Genomic DNA, 16267 nt, shown 5'->3' on the forward strand with positions numbered 1-16267 from the left:
CAGCTAGAAGCCGATTTTAATAAGAGTCATTAAACCCCACGGCTTTCTTGCTGGGTCTCGCAAATTGGTTCCTGGGCTCCTGCAAAGCCGCCCCGGGAAGGGCAGCTGGTCCCGGGACACGGCTCCTCCGGGGGATGCGGCGAGGCCCGGGCTGTCCGACAGCTTCCCAACCCGAGCCCTGAGGCCCCAGCTCAGCTCAGCAAATCCCAACCCCGAGAGACGAGGCTGGAGGTGCAGCTCTGACCCCCTTGCAATCGCCCCCCCAAAGGGCTGAGTTTAAATCTGGGGCGCTGCTCGATGCAGAAATTTAGGGGGTTCTGAGCACGGGTCCCCCAGAGATCATCATTTCCCCTGCTGACCTCTGCTGACAGGGAATAATCCACGTGTTTCCCAATAAATTCCCTCCCGCTGGCACACAGCTGCCTTTAGATGGCACTGCCTGTAACACCAGCCACGTTTTCCCAGCTTTTCCCCCTTTTCCCAGCTGGGGAAAGGGCTGCTCCTTCCATCAGCGTTTACAAACATTTTTTAGTACCCATTTTTCTTGCAGCCAGGGAGAAGGAGCATTTTGTGCCCAGACTCCTCCCTCCGCCCGGGGACACTTCAGGCTGAGGTGACCCCAGCAGAACCGAAAGCATTCCCAAGGATGCTCCCGAGAATTCCCGAGGGAGCGGGGAGCACCTTTCGTCTGGCACATTGAGCACACGTGAGCTCTGGTGCTCAATGAAGAGACCAAAAGGGGCAGGAGAGCAGCTCTGGGGAGGGTCTCTGGGACCCCCGAGCCCCAGGTGACCCCAGGAGCACCCTGGTTCAGCCTTCCCCCTCCCTACCTCCTGCCCCCCCCCCCCCCAGACCCAGCAGAACCCGTGCTCAAAGGGCAAGAATTTGCCCTTTGTGTGTTTCACAATGTCCTGAGAATCGATAAAGTGGCGTGGGGCCCATTAGAGGGGACAAAACCAGCCCTGGGCACCGGCATCCCCCAGGATAAATCCCTAATTCCCTGGTTCTGATGCCAAAGGGGTCATGCTGGATGGATCCAGGGCCACCTTCCCCCCCATCCCCAAGGATGCTGGAGCTGCTGCACGGGGACCCATCCCAGCTCTGGCCCCGTGTCACAGCAGCCACCTGGGGACACTTCTGCAGTGGGTCTGAGGCCATTCCTGCACTGGGTGAAGGAGAAGAGGGACGTGATGCCCTCATCCCCTCTGGTGATGCCCTGACTCCCACCCTGCTCCCAGTCGGGCTGGTTGCCTTTTCCTGCTGCCAGCTCCTCACCTGGGATGATGCTGGGATGGGTTTTTGGGTGGGATGGGGGACAAATTCCCTGCTGAACCTTTGCAACACCAAGGATTGGGTCTGGGGTCCCCTCCAGTCCCCCAGTACAGATCCAACCCCACTGGGACTAGGGTCCTCCCAGCCCTGCCCTGGGCATGGAACATTCCAGCAACAACCCCTGGGAAAAAAGAGGATTCACTGCAACACCTTAAGGCTGAAATTACCAAATCATTGTTCCTAGAAGGGATTGATCTACCCCCAAGCCAGGCAAAGCACAGGCAGCAGTGACACAGCCACGTCCCTTCCCTGAGCCAATATTTGCAGCCTCATCCTGCAGATCCCAGTGGCTTTCAGCCAGGAACTGGCTCCGGATGCTCTGGACACAGAGCTGCATCCCCCCAGCCCTGCTGCAGGGAGGTCCCACAGCAGACTGGGGTTTCCCCTCCCCAGGAGTGGAAGCAGAGTGGATAAAACCAAGACGTGGCTGGGAATATGGGGGTTGGGGATCCCCCTTTTCCATCCATGGCATTGTGCTGCCCGGATCTCCCCCCTGGTCGTTCTGTGCATAATTATCAAGCCAAAAGCAAGGTGCTGGGGAGAGATGATCCCAGGCACGTGTCTGCAGAGCCCCCATCCTGCTCCAACCATCCCTGCCACAAGTCCCCATGGGGAGCAGCCCCCCGAGCCTGGGGGTTTTGTCCTCACTGGATGCCCACCAGCTCTGTTATGGGGGGAGCATGGACCATCAGCTCCTCGTATCTCTGGAGGAAGAGCTGGAGCCTGGAGGTGTAGGTGTCCTCATTGTATGGCAGCTTCTTCTGCTTCAGGTACTGGGACACCACGGGTTTGATCTGCAGAGGAAAGGCAGAGTCACCTCTGGGGGGATGTCCCAGTGTCTGCACACAGTTCCCAGGCTGAGGCATCACCGAGTTCTCCAGGACCCATCCCACATGTCCAGGACAGGGCAGGAGAAAGCAGCACCAGCTAGACCACCATCTTTGCCATAAAGCTGTGGCTGTCCCCTCCCTGGCAGTGTTCAAGGCCGGGCTGGATGGGGCTTGGAGCAGCCACAGTGGGAGGTGCCCATGCCCACGGCAGGAGGTTGGAACTGGGTGAGCTTTAAGGTCCCTCCCAACCCAAACCAGTCTGGGATTGTATGAGAATTAAGAGGTTGGTGGCTTCCAGCTGCAGTGACACGGGGACTTCACCAGGGCAGAATGTCTGCACAGGCCCCAGGTTAGGAGTGGTGCCCTGGGGCAGAGCCACCCACCCCCCCACGCTCATCCCTTGCACCCTGTGTGCCCACGCAGCAGTGGGGCTGGGAGGTTCCACCAGGGTAATTACCCCTTCCCTGCAAGACACCTCTGCAGGAGGCAGGTCCTACCAGCCCCACCAGCTCCAGCAAAGGCCACGACCTGAAACCTGCTGCTGCTCCTGCTCCCTTCTCACTGCTTCTTAATTTTTCCCTTGACTTGAGACTGGGAATCCCACGCTGAAGGACCTGCCCTGGGATCCCTTTCAGCTGGGGCTGTGCTGGGAGCTCTTGTTTCGAACCCATCTCAGAGCAACCAGTAACTACAGGAGGTTTGCTGGGACACTGGATGAATGGCAGGCTGGGTGGCATGGGGATGTTCCCATGGAAAGGGTCAGGAGGATGCTGGGCAACTGGGATGCTGCTGCTTCCAGCTGGAACTGGGGGCAGGGAGTGAAAACCCAGGAGAACCAGGAGAACCTCCAGGGATGGAGGGAGGTGGGCTGGGAGCTGTTGCAAAGCAGTGAGGGATGGGTGGAGCAGAGCAGAGAGGGCTGGTGGCAGGGAGAGGGATGCTCTGGTCCCCATGTCACCCCCCAGCACATTCTGCCAGCCCTGGGGCTGCCTCACCTTCAGGCACATGTTGTCGGAGAGGCTGGGGAAGAGGTGATGCTCCACGTGGCAGCTGATGAGTGAGTGGCCAAAGGACCAGTCGAGCAGGGGGTTTCGGGGGAGGTTGAGGACCCCCAGGCTCATCAGGTGGATCCGTGTGGGTTTCCGATCGGGAGCGAACATGGGGAGGCCAATGTGCTGTGGGAGAGGGAGGGTGGGGACCCCAGGGCACCCCCACACCCCAGCCCCTTCCTGCCAGAGCAAACCACAGCTCCAGCCACACAAGGACACGAAGGTGACAGCCAGGCTGAGCCACGTTTTGGGGGTTGGTGACAATCCCCAAGGTGGGTTCATCCCTAAACCCGCTCCCTCCTGGGCTTGTCTGGCCCTGGAGCCACCAAGGAGCAGCTGGGATCTGTCCCACACCCACCTTGTGCCACCACCTTGTGCCACCAGCCTCTTGCCAACCCAGGACCTTTGCATTCTTCTCCCCTGACCTCCTCCCAGGGCCACCACCCCCCATCCCAGCACCTTCCCAGGAGGACAACATCACAAGGGAGGTGACAACCGAAGCAGCTCCAGCCAGCAGTGCCAGGGTTATGTCACCAGCACAGGGTGGTGGCTCTCCTGCCTCCAGCACCATTGGAACATCTCAGAGCTTCAGGTCTTTACCTGGAATATGTTGACATGGATGTAGGGATGGGCCAGGAGGGAGCGGGTGAGCAGCATGCAGAGCAGGGTGGACCATGGTGACTGGAAGCCTGAGACATGGAGCAGCAGCCAGTAATGGCAGTAGAGCCCCAGAACCATGCAGCAGAGGGTCCGGAGAGCTGCTTTCCACTCCACGTTCCTCAACAAATCTGTGCAAGGAAGGAGAAGCAGCAGATGGAGGAGGTGTTGATGATTCCTCACCATGGCTCCTCCAGCTGCCAGCAAACTCATCCTCCAGGCTGGACCAACCCCCCCAGCCCTGCTGACCCACTGGGTTATGGGGCTGGAGCTCACAACCTCCCCCCAGCAGCAGCTCCACCTGGGCATCACCACACAGGATTTGGCTGCAGCTTCATTTCTTACCCATCATCTGCACTTTGGGCACTGCCAAGAGCTGTGTGCAGCCTCACAGGACAGGCCTCCTCAGCCTCTTACTATTTTCAGAGCTCTTCTCTCCCTCATTGCATGGCAGCATCATTCCCTTTGAGCTGCTCCTCTCTCTGCCCCAGTTCATTGTGTCCCACCCTACAGACCCCAACACCTCCACCCTGTATGTGGTCAGCAAACACACCCTGGGAGATGCTCTGGACAACCTACACATGACACTGAGCCCTGCTGTGGTCAAGGGTCTGAACCAAAGAGGAACAAATCTGGGACACTTCAGACTCATGATGGCTTTTGCCAGAGCTTCCAACATTTGACCCAAGGTGTGATGTGTGTCTGAGCACCAGAAGGAAGGAGAGATGCAGCAGAACCCTTCCACAGAGTGGGTGCAGCATCATCTGCCTCCCCTGCAGCCCCGTGTCACATTGCTGCAAGTAAACGTGATGCCTCTAAAGGAAGCAGAACCCCTTGGTGGGGACACAACACCCTGTCCCAGGGTGACTGGGACACGTACCAAGAGCAACCAGAGGGGTTATGATGGGCACTGCAAGAGGTGCAATGAAGAGGTAGACGTAGCGGTTCAGGAAAGGCAACTTCCAGGTGCTGGAGTCCCCCAGGCCAATGACATTGGTGTAGCCATGGTGCATCTTCACGTGGTTGTAGGTGGCTTGTTCAGCTGTGAAAGCTGAGCAGAGCTAGGGAGGGAAGAGAAAGGGGAGGTGATGCCAGTGGCCAAAGCACCAGGGTCCTGGGGGAGATTCTCCCCACGAGGGGAGATGTTCTGCAACCCAGGGGAGATGCTCCACCCTCCACAGCTTCCAAACCAGTATGGAAACAGACTTCTTAGGATTAAACACTGGAAACCACTGCCAACATTTCCTCAACACATTGTCCTGCTCGTGCAGCCCCATGGCCAAGGGGATGGACACAAAACCTGGGCACACAGCATGTCACAGGGGCTGTCCCCACACCCTGCTGCTTCCAGGCAAACCCCAAAAGCAGGGAGGTTCCCAGTGCTCCCTGCTGTAGCATTGCTTCTCATAAAACCCTCTTGCACATTGATCATGAAGGTTTTTAATCTATCTTGTTCTCTGGTGGCTGTTCCTGAAGGGTTTGGGGTTCTGACAAGATGCTGATGGGTTTTTTTTCTGGGGGGCTGCCACCCAAACCCTGTGGCCCTGCTCACCTCGATGAAAAAGATGGCCCAAACTTTGCCCCAGGACTTGGACTCTGTCAAGGCATTGTGGCTGGCTAAGTGGCTGCCCTTCACAGTCAAGGTGTGATGAACCACGCCGAGGATGAGGACACCCACCAGGAAAGGGATGGCCTGGGCTGACCGCAGGCACAGGAACCCTGTGGAGAAACCAGCCAGGCAGGAGCTCGTGATCCTCTAACCCGGGCTGGAAGCGTTGCTACACCCAGTTGTTCCAGCCACTGCCCTAAACCTGTTCTTCAGATGGAGCTGTAGGCATCCAACCCACCCCAGCCAGAAAGCTTCCCCTGCACTGCCTTGCCCAGCCAGCCCAGCCAGGTTGGCCATCCTGCTGGACGTTTGGCCACTTCCAGCCACAGAGCCACTGGCCACTACTGGTGCCAGGTCCCATCCCACAGCTCCAGCAGACATGTCCAGCCCTGCCAGGATTTCAGCATCCCCAGGAGTTCAAAGAGAAGAGAAGGAGCAATAAAAGGAGCCAGCTGCAGCTTTTTCCAGGCATGTCACCAGAGCTCTGTGCTCGGCCGTGTCCTCCTGCCCCTGCCAGGGCCATTGTCACCAAACCCCACGGCAGAGCACAGCTGGGGACATGCCACTGCCTCCCTGCACCCATCGGCCCGGGCACTGTCCCCTCCCCCCAGGCTGTTCCCCGGGTGCCATCGTCACCCACATGGGGTCAGGGTGCCCCGCGGCTCGGGGTGAAGGGGTCGGTGCAGATTTGTTACGAGCTTAATAGGCTGCTAAGAGGCTTCCAGATCAAATGACGCTGCACAACGGTGTGAAAGCCCTGAGGAGGAGGTCACACACACACACACACACACACACACACACCCGACCCCCCAGCCATGGTTTGGGGGGTGCCGAGCTACCTGCCGGGAGCAGGAGGAGGCTGCAGGTGAGGATGCTGATGTCCACACCGCGCCGGTCCCACCAGCTGCTGCTCTTCACCACCTTCTGCACCAGTTCCGAGAGTTCGGCCATCAGGGCTTCCTCTCGCTTCTCTGTCCCCTTGGCTGTCACCTCCCCGTCACCCAGCGCCGGTCCCGGGTTCCATCCCTCTGCCGGCACCTCCGTCCCGGTGCCGTGGGGACCCCCGGGGTGGGGGCTACCGCTGACTTGGCCGGTGACCCGCTGTCCCCTCTGCCTCGCCGGGTCCCCATCCTCCAGCGACATTTCCCTGCCGGACAGAGGCCATAGGAGGGAACACCGCCAGCCCCGGGGAGCCTCCCTCCAAACCCCTTGGAGCCCCCCGACTCCCCGCGGACACGCTCCTGGCAGCTCCCGCTGAAGGACATGGGAAGGACAGGGATGGGGGGGAGGGGGAAAGAGGGAGGGGGGGGAACCGAGCCAGGGAGGACGCAACGAGCGGAGAGGGCAGCAGCAGCAGAGCCCCCCAAGCCCCCCAACCTTGGGGACACCTCACAGCCCCCTACTCACGCCAGCCCAGGGTGCTTCTCCCGGCGTCGGGTGCCCGGGTCCGGGCTGGGTGCCCCGCGGTGCCGGCGGGGGTTGGGGAAGGGAGGAGCAGGGGAGGACGGGGAGGAGGGAGGATGCAGATGAGCCCTGGCCACAGTACGGCTCGGTGTCCCGGTTCGGGGAGCTGCAGCGGACGGCGGTGGCCATGGGGAGGACGCTGGGCCCGGGGGATGGGGAGGGTGAAGGCGGGGAAGGAGAGAAGGAGGGGGGGAAAGGTGGAGAAAGGCAGTGGAAATGCTGGAGGAGAAGGAGCCGAGTGCCAAAAATAGCTTCAAGATACCCAAGCGGAGCATCGAGGAGCAGGTTAGGGTTTCGCTTCTGCCGGGGAGCAGGAAGAAGCGTTGCCTGTCCTGCGAGAAAGCCGTTTTGGGGAGAAAACCGGCGTTTTTCGCAGCAAGGAGCAGGCTGTGGGAAGGAGGGACTGGGGCTGCCTGCCGGGTCCTGCCTGCTCCTGATCCTTTGGGGTGCCTTTGCACCTCATGAGCCCCATTTCTACATGGAGAAAAAAAACCCACAAAACCCCACTAAAAATCCATCACTTCTTGCTGTGGGGCTGTATTTCTTTTTGTTTTGCAAATCCTCAGGCAAGGCAGGTTTGCTGTAGCCAGCCCCAAATTGGGACAGGCTCAGCACCTCCAGTGCCAGCCCACCATGCAGGGACACACAGGGGAGCAAACCTTGCACCCAAGATACACCAAGCCCCGGTGGGTGATCAACATACTCTGGGAGGGGTGTCAAGGTAATTAATAACAAATTAAAAGTCAAGCCAGCTGCAAAAGGGACAGAGCCGAGGGTGCATTAGAGACCTGCTGAGGTTTCATTTATGTTGCAAGAGCTTGCATTGAGAAAGATCATCTCCAGAGCCAGGTGCGCTGATAAATTCTGTGTCCCAAGCCCAGAAAACTGCAGGTCAGGGGTTCACTCTGAGGTACAACGCAGCTTTCATCACCCAGGGGCTGGGTAGAGCACCCATGGGTGCGGCCTGGTGGGGGGAGATGTGTCAGACCCAAGGGGTGCATCGGGGGGGGGGCTGCTGGGTCTACTCCTGGCTGGTGCCTTTGTCACCTTTGTCATGCCTTGGATGTCACCACAAGGGATGGTGACAGCCCTTCTACAAGGCTGCAGGGCAGGAGGTGAGTGGTGGCAGAGGTGCCATTGCACAAGCACAGGATGGGGCAGAACTGGTTATGCAGGGTGGCTGAGGAGGAGGAGGATGGTGGGGATCAGCCCCATGTCCAAAACCAACATGAGCCATCAGGATCCCACCACAGCTGGCACGGGCAGGGGGAGGTGTGTGGCATCACCCAGTCCTTTCCCCTGGGGACCAGAGACCACCTGGGAGAAGAGAAGAAAGAGGGGGTTGAAAAAACACATAGGAAAAGTTGAGTTTTGGCTTCCGAGCAAAGCTTCAAACCCGTAAGAGTCTCTTGCTTTAAGGTATAGCAAAGGTGGGATTTGTGGGTGCTCACAGAGAGCAGCAGCCATGAGGAGTCTGCAGAGCTGCAAGGAAAGCCAGCAGGTTGGGGTTCAAGCCCTAAATCCACTTTCTTGATGCCTTACAGAAGAAGAAACTGATTTTGCACCACACGCAAGCCAAGGCCCCCGATCCCACTGACCCAGCTGAGATTACAGGGATGAAAGCAGACATTGATTTCTGTTGTACCATGGACACAAGCAATTTAGCAGGGAAAAAAAACAAACCAAACCCCCCCCCACAACACATTAAAAACTCAGAAATCTTTCAGCACACACAGGGTGGCTGCAGGGGATCAGTGTAATCCCTGGAGCTGTGAGCTCTTGCTGGCAGCTGCTGCCACCCCTCACCCCAGGGCTCCCATGAGCAGACCTGATCGTGACCCCAGGGTTGTGGGGAGGGGGAAAGAACCCCTATGGCCCCTACAGTCACCTGCCTGCAGCCCTTTCTCCTTCTCAAGGGAGGAAGGAGCACCCCAACACCCCCAAACCACTGTCCCTCTCTCCCTCCCCCTGGCCCAGCTGGGAGATTCACTTTTTTAATACCTGGATTGGGGTGGGGTTTCCCCCACCCCTTTCAGGCCAGGCACATTTGGGTAATTAAATTAATGAGGGATTAATTACCACCATCCCATCTTCAGCAGGGAGATCTTGAGCACTGTCATCTTCTTTTGGGGTCTGGCAGAGCCCTGGGGTCTTCAAGAAGGAGAAATTCCTGGGATTCAACACCTCACCTGAACCTTCTCCCTGAGCCCAAGGGCAGAGCAGGGAGCTCCATCTGCAGGCAAGCCCTGCCTCTGTCACCCCCAAAAGCAGCTCTGTCCCCCCAAATTCAGGCCTTGGCACAAAGGTCCCTGACACATCCCAGGCTCTGTGGCTGAGCAGCTCCCAGGGGCAGTGCCACGCCAGGAGCTGGGCACCTCTTACCCAGCCCAGGGCTGCCTCATGGCCAGCTGGGGCACCCCAATCCCTCCATCCCTGGGGCTGTGGGTGAGGAAAGAGCTGGGGATGAGGATGGGAGCCTCAGGGCAGGCACCAGAGGGAGTTGGAGCTCCGTGATACAGCTGCTGTCACATTGCCAAAAGTGAGGGATGCTCAGCCCTGGGCTGGTGGGATCAAAAAAAAGTTGAGAACCCAGCCTGATCCCTGCACCCTGGGTGAGGAGGTCTCAGTGGGTGCTAAGGGTGTCATAGTGCCCTCCCAGGGGCCAAGACCCAAAGGGCAGTCACAGCCTCTCCCCAGGGTCCCCATCCAGGTGGTGCTGGGCTGGGGCTGGCGAGGTGCTGGAGGGCTCTGATGCCATTTGGTTGCTGCCAGCCCTGCCAGGACATAGCAAAGCCACCCTTTCAACCTTGAATAAATGCCCACCCAGGTCTCCTGGCTGTTTGCAGGGCACAAGAAGCCACCTCAGGAGATGGAAAACTTCCAGCTCACACTCAGCAGCTTCGGGAAGAAACTGGATCCCAGTGTGGGCTAATCTGGCTGATCTGTTTGTGCCAGCTGGTGTGGCACAGACCGGGTGGTGGCGAGATGGGGCAGGCAAAGCCACGCAGCCCTGTCCCAGGCTGTGCAGGGGCTGCTGATGGGCTCATCCAGGTTCTGCATTGGCCCAATTCTGCCTCTTGCACCTCAGCAAAAAGGGCACTGCCCAGCCAGAAATGGGGTGCAAACCCCCACATCCCAGTGTCATTCGTACCATCTTTGCATTACTGGGGTATTGTCCTTGTCCCTGTTTGACCCTTTCCCTCCCTCCCCCCCCAGACTTGTGCGCAGGGAATTGCTCAGTTAACCCTCAATGATGTTCACCCCAGGGTGAGAAGAGCCAGGATTTACCTGCCAGCAGCAGCCAGGAATGGAGATGTCAGCTTAGCTCCTCCATGCTGTGAGCTCTACGGGCCACAGGGCACGGTGGAACCTGAGTCCCACCAGTTCTGGGGTAAGGAAGATGATCCTCCAGGTCCTGGCCAGGCTGGAGGGTCCAGACCATGAGCATCTCTCGTTTGCAGAGTGGGGCTGGACCCTGGCACAGCATCTGCACCACGGGACTGCCCACGAGGATCTTCCTGACATGGGATCAGACACATGCCTGGTACCTGTGAGGGGGGACACAGCCACCTGCAAACAGAAGAAGCCCAGAGCCCAGGGACAGCCTGGACAGCCCTGGGTGTAAATCCAGGATGCAGGGCCAGGTGAGACCAGCAGCAGCAGATGGTGCAGGACATTTGTTCAAAGCCAGTTCCACAGGAAAACCAAACCCAGCCCAAAACCCAACCTCAAGCCCTCGGACATCCCTGCCCAGGGCTCCAAAATCCACCCCTGCCCACGAGAACCCCAGATCCACCTCAGGACTGGCTGTGTATCCACCACTGGCCCTTTCAGCCACCACCACCAGAAGATGCTGATACCACTCCCGGGCTGTGTTTTCAGTTTTATATATCAGCAGTGAATAAAGCAGCTGTCATCCACCACCCCCTGCTCCAGCCCGGTTTAATTTCCAAAGCCTGGCTGGAGGTGTCAACTAATCACAGACTTCCTCCACTTAGCAGCTCAGGGTGAAGGTAATCACTGGTTTGGGTGCCTCTGCTCTTGCCCCGACCGAAACTGCTTGCCCCCACCCCTGGGTCCCTGGCGTCACCTCCTGGGTGGCTCTTACCCAACGCGGGCGTGCGGTGCGGATACCTCGGGCTCCATCCCTCTTCACTTCCACCAGCAGTGCCATGAGGAGAGCACCAAGCCCTCTCATCCTCCAGCCTGGAAGCTCTTGTGCCACCCCAAAGGGCTGGGAGGTCCTATCCTGGCAGCGAGGGGGGCTGAGGAGGGAACCAGCCATCACTTCAGTGCTGGTCACCACTGGAAAAATGCTCCTGGGCAGGGTCTCTGGTTCTCAAAAAATAAATATGGTTTTCCTTGTAACTGTGGCACAGATGAGCCCCAGGCCTTCCTGCTCCCAAATGCCTTCCTGGTGCCCGAGCCTGAGCCAGTGGGATCAGCCACGCACGTGTCCCTGCAGGCAGCCGCCCACATGAAGCTTTTCCCACAGGGTAACTCCAGGCTCCATCCTCTGCCCTCTCTAGGAAAGAGGGACACTTCCAGCCTCCTCAATGTCTGGCAGCAGAGGGATGGAGGATGAGGACTCCATCGAGTTTATCTTGGGGATGGCACTACCTGGCACTCAGTGCCCCCCAGGACATCTGCTCACCCACCACCCCTTGGTGAGGTGGGGGTCTCCCTGCCCGCTCCCACCACTGCTCCACAGGCCAGGAGGGAGAGGGGCTGGGAATGAGGCAGGGCTCAGGGCCCAGGCTGCCATTCCTTGTCCCCCAGGAGTACCTGGGCTCTCCAGTGGGGCCGTTGGGTTTGCCTGTTTTAAGAAACCACAGCTAAGGTGGGTGCTGACCAGAAACTGACCAGAACTGACTCCATTGCTGCTCTTTGGAGGACCAGGAGATGTGGAATTCACGGAAACCAGGAATCCCTGCAAGACAACAAGCTCCCTGCTCGTGAAGCAGCATCCCCTGAATGATTTCATGCAGCACGAGGAGGGGTTTCACACTGCTGCCCATGCACCCAGGACGGGCACTGCCCTCCCCCGGGCACGGGACCCTTCTCTGCCCTGCCACGGTGGGTTGGTGCCACCCTGGGTACCAAGAGCAGCTGGTGGCAGCAGTCCCCAGGCAGGTGTCTGCCCTGTCCAGCAGTGTGATGAGGGCAGCTGGGGCCATGGTGTGCCACTCCGTGCCCGGGAGGCAGTGCCTGGAAGGGAGTGAGCTGCCCGGCCGGGCTGGGAAGCCAACGTGCTGTGTCACTCCTTCGGGATGGAAATTTGGTTGGGAGCCAAAGGGCTGCCCAGATCCAGCCAAACTCCAAGAATGCACCCCCGTCTCCCCAGCTCTGGCACAACCCTAACATTCTTCCCTGCTTTTTTGCCTGCTGCTGGAGGTGGTGGTTGAGCTGAGGATCTGGGGAGAGGGTTTGCTGCCCCGGCTCCCTCTCCCTGCCAGGCTGGGGGACGCGGGCAGCCAACACCCCAAATGTCCACCCTGTCCTTCTGGGGCTGGGGAAGAGCCTGTCCTTCCTGGTGGACACAGAGCAGGCTACCCGAGCCCTGCTGAACCTGTCCCCCACGGGTGCCACTGCTCTGAGAGCAGTTTTTGTGTCTTCTTCAAGGCGAGGGCCCAGATGCTCCCTGCCAGCCAGAGGGATAACTCACACTGCCTGGCAGCGATTTCATCAGCACGGCCGGACCCATAAAACCAGTTAGCTTGGAAAAACAGGGACTCTTCTAATGATACCTTTAGAGCAGTGGTGCTCTGGATCCCAGGCCACCAAGGGAATATCTGGAGGAGCCTGGGGGAGGTTGCGGGTCGGCCCCAGCTCACAGGGGGCTGCATCTCCAGCCCTGCCAGCAGCACCAGGCTAATAAAATGCTCCGAAAACCAACATTTTGCAGGCTCCTAGGAAGACAGGAATGCCAAGAAGGCTGCTAATCCTGCAATTGGTTTTGTCCAGTTCCTCCAGTTTTCTCCCTCCCACCTAGAGCCGTTGCAGGCAAATCCAAGGTGCTGCTCCTTAATCCCAGGAATCAGGAGCCACCCTGACCCAAGAAACCTCGCTTGGGCATTTTATTACTGACTTCAGTAATCCCACTGGGATCGGGGTCAGTGGCAGCCAGAGCTCTTTGGCAGGAGGACAAAGTGGGGCAAAGCAAAGAAGGGAGGAGGCTAGTGAAAAAAAAATAATATAGGGCTTAGAATAGAAACCAGGTTAAGGCTAAACTGTGGGTGGTAGGAGCTGTTGTGGCTGGTAGATCTGGCTGCCACCACCAGCCCGGGGCACCTCTGAGCCCTCCAAGGCATCCTCTGCATTCTCATCACATTTGCAGAGTCACCTGTCCTCCAAATTCTGGGAGGTGCTGGGCTGGAGAGTGCAGAGCTGCAGGGACAATCCTGGGTGCAAAGAGAGCAAGAGCTCGGCCCTAAAACCATCTCTTCATCCTGCAAAGGCTCTTTTGGTCCATCAGGTGGCAGGGCTTTGGGATTGCCACTTCGGGGGTGTCCTTGCTGCCCCAGGAGAGCTGCACCCGAGGCAGTGGGATGGAGACTATCGGAAGCAGAGACTCAGATAGCAGTTCTGCAGGAAAAAAAAAAAAAGAAAAAAAAAAAAAAGAAAAAGTAGGTGGTTATTTTCCTTTCTTCTGAATGGAAAAAGAACAATCAACAATGAGCTGAGCTCAGCACAAGGTGAGATAAGACCAACCTCCCATGGTGCTGGCAGCTCAGGACCAGCGTCACCGGGTGCTTGGCACAGCCCAGAGGGTCCCCTGAAGAGCAGAGAGGGCTCACGAGGTGCCACCAACACCACCCCAGCACCCACCAGCACCACCCCAGCACCCACCAGCCCAGGGAGCCCACAGGCGGCCGGATCCGACTGCAAACGTGGGAGCTGTCCCATGGCCACATCCCTGGCTGGGCCGGGGCCAGCTGGAGCCGGGCAGGAGCTGATAGAGGGATTTACCCTGTGGGGCCAGAGGCAGTTCTGGGAATAGCCCTGCTGCCAGGCACGAGCCCGCTTCCCAAGCAGGATGTGACTTCCCAGCACGTGGCATAGGTGATGCCCCTGGAAAACCGGGAAATCTGCAAGGAGATGAGTGACTAAGGCTCCTGGTTTTTTGGAAGAAGGTGTGAAACCGGCTTCCTTGGGGCTGATGCAAAGTCCCCATGGAGCACCCCAGGGTCAGACTGCACGTGAATCCATGGCTTTCACAGGATTGTCACCCAGGATTTCACTCCACCTGCTCCAGACTAGGAAAAAAAAAAATAGTGGCAGAAAGCATCCCCGTGACTTCTGTTTCCCCCAGAGAGCAGGTCCCCTTTTCCCTTTGTGAAAAGTCCTGTGGTCAAAAAATCACCTTTCCAGAAGACAAATCCACATTGATATCATGGATGGGTTCCTGCATCTATCCCCTGACCACTGCCTCAGTCCCTTGGGAAGGCTCTGCTGGCGGCCAGGCTGGTGGGGAGGACACCTGAGGAGAGATGGCAAGTGCTACAAGCTCCCCCTCCTCCTTCACCCAATAGTTTTGGGGAAGAAACAGTGTGAGGAGGTTTGGTTTCTTTAAGCCTTCAGTCCCAACAGGGCTTTATCCTGATGTCAGGGCTGGGTCAGCTCTTGGCATCATCTTCCCCTGGGGTGAGTTCAGGCACCCATCCTGTGTCACCTCCTCCAGCTCCTCGTGCCTGTGCTATCCCCAGGGAGGGATGGAGACCTAATCATCCTCCCACCCAGCATGGAAAGTCCCCCAGGAGTCACTCGCAGAGCCCAGCCCCTCCAATTGACACTGGGTTGAACAAATCCCAGCTTGGGAACAGCATTCCCAGCCATGGAGCAGGTCCTCCCCAGGAAAGGCAGTCAGCACGTGGCATTCCTGCCCGGTGGAGCTGAGGGCAGCCCCGGGCCGGGTGAGTAACTCCTGCCTGGAATACCGGGAATCTATCACCCGGTGCCGGCGGGCCAGGAGGGTTCTGCTCTGCTGGCACCCAGGGACCCTGCTTGACACCTCCAAAGAACCTCCTGGAAGGGTCAGGGGGTCTTTCCCAGCTCAGCATCACATCCCAGAGCCACCCAGGCTCCCCTCGCTCTGCTGGGCCCTCTCCCACCCACTCCCTCCAGGCGAGCAGGCTCCGTGCCCTGCCCTCACCTCCAGCCAGGGACAGCCCAACCATAGCTCTTGGGCACATGGACACCACCAGAACATCTTCACTCCTCTCCTTGTTGGCTTTTGCCCCTCTCTGGGTGCCACAAAACCCCCACCATGCTCCTCCAGCAGCACCACCCATCCTCCACAGGCAATGCTCTGGGGTGCCACTGCCACCCAAGGCTTTCATAAGGGATGCCCAGCATGGGGCGGGGGGCCAGGCTGTCCCCATTCCTTTAGGCATTATCCCAGAGTGGGAGCAGGGCTCTGGTCACAGACACGCCGGTGCTGCCAGCACCCTGCATGGGCTTGTATAACCTCTTACGTCAGGCAGCACTGGGCTGGTTCTGGCTCCAGCTCCAGCTCTGGCTCCAGATCCCTTCCCTTCCTGTGCTGGCCCAGCACCATGGCCAGTCCTAAGGCCCAAATCTCCAGGGTCCCAGTCCCTGCTGGGTAACCCATGGGCCCCTTTGCCCAGCAGCCTTTCCATGGGGATCCTGAGCAACCTGAGGATGCTCAGCCCCCACCTCAGGACCCTTTGGGGCACAGTCCTGCTTCATACAAAGCAGCCACTGCTGGGGGCTTTGAAAGCAACCAAAAATAAAGGATGGGAGAGGGAGCAGGAACAGGAGACGACTCCAGCAGAGCCCAGTGGTCACCCGGAAAACCTCCACCTCCTTGGCCATCCCTGGCCTGTTTTTCAAACCTGACCAGCTGGGTTTCGGGGTGCTGGAGATGTGCCAAAGCACCAGGGCAGCGGGGCAAAGGCATTCCCTGGCACCAGGGTGGGCAGGACACCGTGCCAAGAACAGCACACGCTGCTCACTGCCCCTTGCCAGCCCCAAAAACAGGAGGCAAAAAAAACCCCTGGGGAGATGTCGCCTGGGGATGCAACCAGTGACCGGCTCATGGCAGTGCCCTGGAGGGCTCTGCAACACCCACGGGGGCTGCACACCCCGGGCATGGGTGGCCAAACCATCGACGGAGCACCCACTGCCGCCCCTCGGGCAGGGAGCTCGGTGCCGGGTGCGGGAGCGTGGCGGGGATGAGCCCGGCTTTATAGGTCAGAAAATGGAGGTGCGGGACAGCGAGGGGATTGGGCTGGGTAACCCCGTGAGTCAGTGGCAAAGGAGGGACCGGCGTGGCGGAGGCTTTATTAGCCGGTGAGGGGTGGAGC

At 58.8% G+C, this 16267-nt stretch overlaps 1 protein-coding gene across 1 annotated transcript; it reads right to left on the bottom strand.

Moving 5' to 3' along the window:
- Positions 1-1483: 1483 nt before the first annotated feature.
- Positions 1484-7035, bottom strand: FADS6 (fatty acid desaturase 6). Its single transcript, XM_071764073.1, has 7 exons — positions 6885-7035; positions 6317-6624; positions 5421-5587; positions 4749-4929; positions 3812-3999; positions 3158-3337; positions 1484-2126 (listed from the first exon to the last, which is right to left on the bottom strand). The coding sequence occupies exons 2-7, from the start codon at positions 6618-6620 to the stop codon at positions 1977-1979; spliced, it is 1170 nt and encodes a 389-aa protein (XP_071620174.1). The 5' UTR covers positions 6621-6624; positions 6885-7035; the 3' UTR covers positions 1484-1976.
- Between the last annotated feature and the right edge of the window lie 9232 nt (positions 7036-16267).

The sequence above is a fragment of the Heliangelus exortis genome, chromosome 20 (genome assembly GCF_036169615.1).
Source record: "Heliangelus exortis chromosome 20, bHelExo1.hap1, whole genome shotgun sequence".
Lineage (NCBI taxonomy): Eukaryota > Metazoa > Chordata > Aves > Apodiformes > Trochilidae > Heliangelus > Heliangelus exortis.

Bases quoted from the DNA above. Each gene is read 5' to 3' on its own strand.
- FADS6 (XM_071764073.1), bottom strand. From the start codon at position 6,620: ATGTCGCTGGAGGATGGGGACCCGGCGAGGCAGAGGGGACAGCGGGTC. The intron at 4,000-4,748 runs GTACGTGTCCCA...TTCCTTGCACAG, and splicing joins AACCCCTCTGGTTGCTCTTG to ATTTGTTGAGGAACGTGGAG. The intron at 3,338-3,811 runs GTAAAGACCTGA...CCTCTCCCACAG, and splicing joins TCCATGTCAACATATTCCAG to CACATTGGCCTCCCCATGTT.